General features: G+C 53.4%; 1 protein-coding gene across 3 annotated transcripts; it reads right to left on the reverse strand.

Annotated features, from left to right (window-relative positions):
* Nucleotides 1-576: 576 nt before the first annotated feature.
* Nucleotides 577-9,007, reverse strand: UCP2 (uncoupling protein 2). Of its 3 annotated transcripts, none has more exons than XM_015435473.4 (9): nucleotides 8,883-9,007; nucleotides 7,616-7,772; nucleotides 4,745-4,794; nucleotides 4,109-4,331; nucleotides 3,738-3,948; nucleotides 2,701-2,892; nucleotides 2,520-2,621; nucleotides 1,389-1,569; nucleotides 577-1,014 (listed from the first exon to the last, which is right to left on the reverse strand). In XM_015435473.4, the coding sequence occupies exons 4-9, from the start codon at nucleotides 4,232-4,234 to the stop codon at nucleotides 900-902; spliced, it is 927 nt and encodes a 308-aa protein (XP_015290959.1). In that variant the 5' UTR covers nucleotides 4,235-4,331; nucleotides 4,745-4,794; nucleotides 7,616-7,772; nucleotides 8,883-9,007; the 3' UTR covers nucleotides 577-899. The 3 variants fall into 3 exon arrangements, with proteins under 3 accessions (XP_015290959.1, XP_005579117.1, XP_005579115.1); XM_005579060.5 differs by having other exon boundaries at nucleotides 4,741-4,794; XM_005579058.5 differs by lacking the exon at nucleotides 4,745-4,794.
* Nucleotides 9,008-9,593: the final 586 nt, after the last annotated feature.

A 9,593-nucleotide genomic window follows, 5' to 3' on the forward strand; every position in this document is an offset into this window, starting at 1 on the left:
CCCACCCTCTGTGGAGTCAGGGCCTGCTCCACCCAGTTCAGTAACACTTCCTCTGTGGGTATGGCTGTGGAGGGTGGAAGGAGGCTGACTTGTTCTCACAAGGTCTGGGACTTTGGGAGAGGTGGGTCTTCCTTCCGTTTGTAAAATGGAATAAAATAAAGTTGACAGCATCGAAGAGTCTCATGTTCCTCCGGAACTGCAGGAGATGCAGGGCAGAGAGGAGCACTCTTGTTGTGCAGATAACAGGCCTGTGGCTGGGGTGGGGGGTTGGGATGGCAGGCACTAGGGTACCAGATTCTGAGTAAGAGCTCAAGTGGCCTGGCAAAAGAAGGGGAGGCGAGAGCAAGGCCACTGCTGTCTCTCAGGTGGCTCCTGCTCTCCCCATGTTAGTGCAGGGCCTAGGTCTGAAAAGAAATGGACTGGATGACCTCCACGGGCTGCAGGTTGGATGCTGGAGGTAGAAGGTGGATCACACCCATTTTCAAAGTCAGGTGGCTCCTCCCCTGCCCACCAGGTACCAAAAAGGCCATTGGACCAAGACCTCTGGTAACAGCTACAAGAGAAGGAGGAGACACCAAGGTTGAGCTTGCTTTATGGGTGACAAGTGGGCTAGGGTGGGCTGCGGGGGGCAGGACGAAGATTCTGGCTGAATGTTCCAAGGGATGGGAGGCTTGGGATCCTGGCTGGTACCAGGCCTCCCACACTGTCAAATGTCAGCTCCACCAGCACTGAGAGACAATGAGGAGATGACAATGTGGAGAGAGGGAAGGTGGTGGGTAAAGGCACGGAAGAGAGAGGCGGGGAAAGAGGGAAGGAGGGAAGGGAAAGAAGGAAGAAAAAGAAAGCATGGCCCGGCTAGAGCCAAAGCCAGAGGTGATCAGGTCAGCAGCAGGAGAGGCTCAGAAGGGAGCCTCTCGGGAAGTGCAGGCGGCCATGAGGGCCCGTTTCAGCTGCTCATAGGTGACGAACATCACCACGTTCCAGGAACCCAAGCGGAGAAAGGAGGGCATGAACCTAGGGGAGAAAAAACACAGGTCATGGGGGTACCTCCACCTCCCACTTTCCTCACTGGGCCTGGTATTCAATCCAACCCAGTGGCTCTGTCCCAGAGGAGACTGGGAGGACTCAGTGAACTGAGCTCACAGCTGCCTGGTATGAATTCCCTTTGAGTCTCCCTTTAACAAATACAAAATTGTGATGGTAGCAATTCTGGGAGGAAGGAATTAAAGGGATAAGTGAAAGCTGGCGAAATGCCAGGAGTGGGATCAGAAATAGCCTGGGCTATCAACCCACTGGGCTGATACTCACTTCCGGGTGCTCCTCTCCCACCCATGATAGACATGCATAGCCAAGAGGCCTGAACTGGGTGGGGAGGATCAGAGGCTCACCCTTTGTAGAAGGCTCGGGGTCCCTCCTTCTGGAGCATGGTGAGGGCACAGTGGCCAGCGCTGCTGTACTGGCCCAGGGCAGAGTTCATGTATCTCGTCTTGACCACGTCTACAGGGGAGGCGATGACAGTGGTGCAGAAGCCTGCCCCAAAGGCGGAAGTGAAGTGGCAAGGGAGGTCATCTGCCAAGGAGGAGCAGGCAAGACAGTCAAGATTCTTCACTCATCATTCCAGAAGGAAGGAGAATACTTAAGTAGCTAAGAGTTTTCACGATTTTAAAGAGACAGAGAGGGTGGGCACAATGGCTCATGCCTGTAATCCAGGACTTTTGGAGGCTGAGGTGGGTGGATCACTTGAGCCCAGCAGTTCAAGACCAGACTGGGCAACATGGCAAATCCCTGTCTCTACAAAATACAAAAATTAGCCAGACATAGTGGTGCGTGCCTATAGTCCCAGCTACTCAGGAGGCTGAGGTGGGAGGATTGCTTGAGTCAGGGAGATCGAGGCTGCAAGGAGCCATTAATCACCCCACTGCACTCCAGCCTGGGCAACACAGCAAGACCCTGTCTCAAAAAACAAATAAGAGGGTGGGGCGCGGTGGCTCACACCTGTAATCCCAGCACTTTGGGAGGCCAAGGCGGGTGGATCACTTGAGGCCAGGAGTTTGAGACCAGCCTGGCTAACATGGTGAAACTCTGTCTCTACTAAAAATACAAAAATTAGCCAGTGTGCTGGCGCACATCTGTAATCCCAGCTACTCAGGAGGCTGAGGCATAAGAATTGCTTGAACCCGGGAGAAGGTTGCAATGAGCCGAGATTACATGGTGAGACTCTGTCTCAACAAAACAAAAAACAAAACAAAAAACAAAAACAAGAGACAGGGACTCCAGCTGAGACCTCTTCTGAGGACCGGAAAGAGTCGTTGTGCCAATCTAGCCTCAGTTCCTCAATATGCAAAGTGGGAGCTTCATCCTAGTTGGCTTCAATATGGCAAGTAAGAGATATATCTTACTCTCCCTGCAAAGGGCAAATAGGATGAAAAGATGTAGGCTTCTGGTGTCAACTAGACCCCTGCACCTGCTCCCGGCACGGGGGAAGGGTGAGACCCAGCACCATCAACCTTGTGACTCACCTGTCATGAGGTTGGCTTTCAGAAGGGCATCCTTGATGAGGTCATAGGTCACCAGCTCAGCACAGTTGACAATGGCATTACGAGCAACATTGGGAGAGGTCCCTGTAGGAAGAGGGAGATCCTGGGTGAGACCAGAGAATCAGGGAGGAGGAAAAGGGGAAAAGAAAACAACTGTACACACCTTTCCAGAGGCCCCCAAACCCTTCCTCTCGGGCAATGGTCTTGTAGGCATCGACGGTGCTTTGGTATCTCCGACCTCCAGCCCGGGCCTGAGCTTGGAACCGGACCTTTACCACATCCGTGGGCTGGGCCACAGCCACAGCCAGGGCACCTGTGGTGCTGCCTGCTAGGAGGCGGCTCCCAATGCTGGCATCTGTGGGCGAGTCAGGGGGTCAGTGGCCAGCGGGCTTGCACTGGTTTTTTACCTCATCTCTCCTCACCAAAACCACCCTGTCACTGTCATCTCCTGCTTTGGGGAATAGAATCCAGAAGCTTTTGGCCTTCTACAAGCTCTTGCTCTAAGCACCCCTCACATCAAACAAAATATCCCTATGAATGTCTACTCCTTGATAGGGACACAGCAAGGGGTAAGACCAAAATGAAACCTGGTGCTTTCTTTCATAAAACATTTTCATTTACCTGCTCAACAGCCCTGAGAAATCACAATCATTTCCATCTGACAAATGTAAAACCAAGGCTCAGAGAGAAGTGGCTTTCTGAGGACCGGGACTCCTAAGACTTGGGATCTCAGGTCAGCTTTACTTCTTCCTGCCATGTGATCTTGGGAAAGAAAACTTTTGTTTGGGGCTCTGTTTCTTCATATGTAAAATGGAGGGTTGGCAGAGCATAGTAAGGAGGTGAAAGGGAAGAACGCTGGCCTTGAAGGCGAGTGTCCTGGCTCTCTACTGTGTGCCCTTGGCCAAAGTCCCCCTCTACCCACTGCCTTCCCATCTCAGTCTCTTCTTCTATAACACTGGGATGATACTGCCTACTCCCAAGGTGGTGGTGAGGACTGTCATGGGATGATGCCCTGCTCAGAGCCTGGTGTAGCCCAGGTGCTCGGGAACTATGCGGAGAACCAGGCCCTTCCAGTTCTCTGTTCCTCTGATCTTCCTAGGGATCATGGGGCCTAAAAACACCTATATGGCTTAATGAACTAAGATCTATCATCACTGAGAAAAAAGGGCCAAGGGGCCTCCAGCCTAGCTCCATACTCACGCTCAGAGCCCTTGGTGTAGAACTGTTTGACAGAGTCATACAGGCCAATGCGGACAGAGGCAAAGCTCATTTGACGCTGCAGGCCGGCAACCAGTCCATTGTAGAGGCTTCGGGGGCCCTCGGTACGCACCATGGTCAGAATGGTGCCCAGCACACCGCGGTACTGGGCGCCGGCTGTAGCGTGCACTGGCCCCTGACTTTCTCCTTGGATCTGCAAGGCCAAAACGGGGTAGCTACAGGGATAGGCATGTTGCCCTTCCCACCTCCAGTCATCTTGATGCTCCAAATACCCACTGGCCCTTGAGGGGTCTGTGTCCTTGGGGAGGGAACAGAGTAGACACCATCAAGATCCCCAGGCTTCATCCCCTCACCTGTAACCGGACTTTAGCAGTATCCAGAGGAAAGGTGATGAGATCTGCGATGCAGGCAGCTGTGCCAGCCCCAAGAAACTTCACAGTGGCAGTAGGGGGGATATCTGTGGCCTTGAACCCAACCATGATGCTGATTTCCTGCTACCTCCCAGGAGATGGAGAAAAACCGAGACGGGGCACCTTTAATCAGTAACAAGACGAGATAGAGGAACTCTGCCGGAATCTAAGCCAAGAGGAGAGAAGCCCCATTAGCCACGATGTCCCCAGGCCCTCCCTGCTCACCATCCCCAACCCCAGCTTCCCTAATAGCACCAAGCCCCTCAGCAAGACTCCAAGTGGCCTCATGAGGGAAAATAGATGTGAACTCGAGAGGCACTCAATTAGGCACTGGTGAAGCAATTCCTGCTCAAGCAGTCAATACTTCATGAAGGGCTCCCTCCCTTTCAATACAGGGAGAGTCTGGATCAGAGCTCTCCTAGCGCTGCCTCATAAACAGCCACTGGACCAGCCCTCTGTCTGCTGGATGCAGAGGTTTCACTGATGATGCCCATGTTCCTGCTTCTGTGATTCATCTGGAGAGCTGACAGAAGCGGAGGAAGTTTCACCCAGACTAAGACCCGACAGGCACAGACCCACATGCTTATCTTCTGGATGTCTAGGCAGGAATGGTTTCCACGGGTCTGGAACTTAAGAAGAAAAGGAAGGTACAAGATGACGAATTCAGTCCCTTCCCAGACCGTCAGTCTAATTCTCTCCTCCAGCTCCCACATAGCTTAGGATCTCCAGAGTCACTGTTTTGTGACTTTGCTGGGCAGTAGTTCACTGAGATGCAGGAGATAATATCTACCCTAGAGGAGGCTTACTGTTGGGCACAGCGGGTGGGTGGGCAGATGATTCAAGCTGCGTTTGAGGCTTACAGGACATACTCTCAAAATGCAAAGGAGGGAACAACCAATGCCATCGGGAGAGAAGGAAGAGTGAGTGATCAGAAAAGACTTCCTGGGCCGGGTGCAGTGGCTCATGCCTGTAATTCCAACACTTTGGGAGGCCGAGGCAGGCAGATCACCTGAGGTCAGGAGTTTGAGACCAGCTTGGCCAACATGGCAAAACCCCATCTACACTAAAAATACAAAAATTAGCTGGGTGTGGTGGCACGCACCTGTATTCCCAGCTACTTAGGAGGCTGAGGCAGGAGAATCGCTTGAACCCAGGAGGTGGAGGCTGCAGTGAGCTGAGATTGTGCCACTGCACTCCAGCCTAGGCGACAGAGCAAGACTGTTTCAAAAAAAACCAAAAACCAAAAACAAACTAGCACTTTGGGAGGCTGAAGTGGGAGGGCTGCTTGAACCCAGGAGTTCAAGACCAGCCAGGGCAACATAGTGAGACCCTGTCTAAAAAATATAAATAAAAATAAATTAGCTGGACATGATGGTGCATGCTTATAGTCCCAGCTACTTGGGAGGATTACTTGAGCCCAGGAGGCTAAGGCTGCAGTGAGCTGTGATTGTGCCACTGTGTTCCAGTCTGGGTGAGAGAATGAGACCTTGTCTCAAACAACAACAACAACAACAAAACTAAAGACTTCTTAGATAAGGTAACATTCAACTAGGTGATTTTGGGGGCTGAGAGTAAACTCTGGGGCATTAGACTCCTCCTGGCCTACCATGTGATGCAAAGAAAATTGCTCTCCTTTTTGTCTGGGCCAGTTTCCTTTCCTCCAACTTAGGGGGATCCACACTTACACAAGACAGGCAAGGATGGGGGTACAGGTCAGAGCTGTGAAGAGTGATAAGGAAACCAAAAGCCCCATTTTGTTCTGAATTGGAACCACGCCCTCCTCCACTGCCCCAGGAGGAAGTGAGCCCAGCACCCTAGTTGGGGAGGGTGACCTGCTTCTTCCCCTGAGCTTATTTCTTTGACTTCATTGGAGCAGCTGCTTTGAGCCCCGCCTGACTGACTGCCTTTGTTGCTGGGGCTCAGATGAGAGCTGGCTGGTGAAGGGAGTCAGCTGTGAATACAGAGACCCATGGAAACAAAGAGCTCACCCAGCTTCCTCTTGGGCTTCTCACTCCAGGTGGCTGGGGCAACCAGGGAAATGAAGATACAATAGCAACTACACTGGGACCTACAGAACAAGGCCTGACCTTTTTCTTGTTTCCCTCCAGCTTGCCCACGAGGCTCAGTGAAGACTGCTGCTCAAATGACAGAGTGGGTTGATGAAGGTGCCCCTGGACTCCCCAGGTTCCCTGCTCTGACACCCCCTTCCCCCAGGAGGTGCTCCACAACTTTCCCCACCCCAATGCCCGGGGCACTGTATTAGCTCAATCCTCAGAGCAGCCCTGCAAGGTGGCTGCCCTTACTTTCATGTGAGATGAGTAAGAGCCACACCTACAGGCACCAAAGCTGGTAGTATTTGCTTTGCACTGCTGCCCAGCTCCTCAGTTCCTTCCTACTGTTTTCTCAGCCCCAGGCACAGGCAGGGCCTTTCACAAGGAAAGTTCTCGCAGGCTGATTAAATAGTCCTGAGAAGGCTCAGGCAAATGGTATCCCTTCTCTGGGCATCAGAGACATCATGACATGAGTCTATCACATTCCTGACCTTGAGCTGGGTTGCAGGATGTTGTGAAGGCCAGAGAGTAAGACCCAGCTGCTGCCTAAAGACAAGTGCACAGAGGTTCAGCTGCCATTCTGAACGTTGCCTTGGGTTTGCCAAACCAGGTCCTTCAGAGGGTGGGTAAGGGGGCCCTACTGACAGCAATTAAAATGCAGGCCTAGAAATAGTTAATCCTGGCCGGGCACGGTGGCTCAAGCCTGTAATCCCAGCACTTTGGGAGGCCGAGATGGGCGGATCACGAGGTCAGGAGATCAAGACCATCCTGGCTAACACGGTGAAACCCCGTCTCTACTAAGAAATACAAAAAATAGCCGGGCGAGGTGGCAGCGCCTGTAGTCCCAGCTACTCGGGAGGCTGAGGCCGGAGAATGGCGTGAACCCGGGAGGCGGAGCTTGCAGTGAGCTGAGATCCGGCCACTGCACTCCAGCCTGGGCTACAGAGCGAGACTCCGTCTCAAAAAAAAAAAAAAAAAAGAAATAGTTAATCCTATTTTACAGTGCCCAGCAAATAACCAGTTTCAGAGCTGCGCAAGGCTGATTACCAATCTCGGTTTCAGGGATAGTCAAAAGCTAGCATCAAAAATATGAAGTTAGAACAATAGGTTCCTGTCCTAGCTCTTCTACTGGCTCCCAGGATGACCTGGGGCCAGTCACTGTTCCATGTGGGCCTGTTCTCTCCTTTATAAAATGGGGACCAAGAACCTCGGCTTGATTTGGCTGAAGGGCCAGAATGAGAGCAGGGAGGTGTGAGAGTGCTCTGTGAACTGGAAAGAGCCACTTCACTGTCATGGGATGGGGATGGTAGTTATTTTTGTTAATGCCCCGCTGACTCCTGTCCCTAGACCACAGGGTTAGGAGACAGCAAGAGATCTCTTCCTTGGACTGGACTCTTACCTGGCTTTGTAAGGTCTCACGGTGAGGCCTCCAAGATCAAGCTTCTCTAAAGGTGTCCCGTTCTTCAAAGCTGCCAGTGGCTATCATGGCCTGATCCCCTTGGTTTTCCATAGAAAATGGGTGGGAGATGAAACACCTAATGGTCATACTATGTGTCCTGTGGGTGAGCAAAGGCGGAGAGTTTAGAAAGGGCCACCTGCCCCAAGACACACAAGCCCACCCCGTCCATGCCTTGGAGGGGGATGGAGAACAGGGCCCATCTCACCCAGGGACTGATTAAGTGCACACACTGGAAAGGGGAAAAGCAGGGTAGAAAATGAACCTAGGTACACTCCCCACCCCCACCCCACCTGCTTAATATCACAAATTGGCTCTTGTCCAGGCTTCTGCTTTTGTAACACCCAGTACTCTAGATAAGCACCCCCTAGCACAGTCATCAGACTTTGGTGAGTGATAGAGTTATGAGGGGGTCACGATGGGACAGAGAATCTCCGGGAATTGGCTAGGGCCCAGGCCAGGCTGTGAGGAGGTTGGATGGGCTGGGAGCCTGCCCTGCAGGGGCCAGACTGAGCAGCTCAAAGCCCACTAGAAAAAGCCCCTAAGCCCTGGGAAAGGCAGTGCAGGAACACTGCCTGGAGCCGCCTGGTGAGAGAGAGGTCATCGTGGTCATCGCTGACGGTCCCCATCCAAGGCAGGGCTGGGCGTCGTGGTGGAAAGGAGGGATTGAAAAGGTGGAGGATCAAACCACAGCCAACCGAACGGAAGAGGGAAAGAACAAAAAGGAGTAAGAAAAAGAGTAAGAGAAGAGAAATAAAGAACCAAGGACAGAAAGGATTTGTACAGGCCGAGCGCGGTGGCTCACGCCTAAAATTCTAAGACTTGGTGAGGCCGAGGGGGGGCGGATCGCTTGAACTCAGGAGTTCGAGACCAGCCTGGGCAACAAAGCGAAACCCCGTCTCTACAAAACACAAAAATTAGCCAGGCGGACGCCTGTAATCCCAGCTACTCGGTAGGCGGATCGCTTGAACCTGGGAGGTGGAGGCTGCAGTGAGCCGAGATCGCGCCACTGCACTCCAGCCTGGGAGACAGAGCGACAGCCTGTCTCAAACAAACAAACAAACAAACAAACAAACAAAAACAAAAAATAAAACCGAAAGAAAGAAAAGAGTACAAACTTGGGTGGGAGAGAAGGGAAATGGAAGAGCGGGCAGCGCACGCAGAACAGGTGTAGGGGGCGCAGAGGGTGCAGGGCTGGGGCCAGGCTCACCAAGCCTCAGGGAGAACACGAGAGTGCGTGCGGCTGTGTGTATCTGCTGGAGGAGGGAGCGTCGGGCGAGCAGGACCAACGCGGACGGTCGATCTCAAGGCTTGAACAGCAGGGCTTTGCAGTGTGGCTCCGCGCGGGCGGCGGCGCGGCACAAGTCTCGGGGGCGGGGCCCGGGGCGGGGCCTGCGGGGCGGGGCGTGCCAGCTTTTACTTGGGTGAGGAGACTCTGGAGCCGCCGCCTTTCCGCGGGGACCGTCCCGCCTAAGGTTCTCTCCGTGACTTTCTCCACTCCCATTTCTGTGCGTCCCATCACCGCGTTTACTCTTTCGTTCCCCTAGATGGTCACTCCCTTGCCACTCCCCGCCTCTGCTTCACACTCTCTCGGGCCGCCAACCTCTTTGTGAGGATGGCAAGACTGACGGCCAGAAAGGAGTCTTGTCCAGTCACACACCTCTTGCCTCCCAGCCAGGACGGTTTCTAACAGCGTTCAGCGGGGTCGGGTCTAAGTGTACTTTGTTTTTTATGGGCCCAGCCCCCAACGCTGGGCAAACTACCCACCCTCCTGCCAGCGAGAGCGCGGCTGGCTACTGCAGGGCGGGGCGGGGTCTCGCGACTGGCCTCGCTGTCGATTGGTTACAGCCGCCGCGTTGTCGAGGGAAGGAACCAATCAGAGCTGCAGCAACAGGTGGTCCGGCAACCGGCAACTGCGGTT

The sequence above is a fragment of the Macaca fascicularis genome, chromosome 14 (assembly GCF_037993035.2).
Source record: "Macaca fascicularis isolate 582-1 chromosome 14, T2T-MFA8v1.1".
Taxonomy (NCBI): Eukaryota; Metazoa; Chordata; class Mammalia; order Primates; family Cercopithecidae; genus Macaca; species Macaca fascicularis.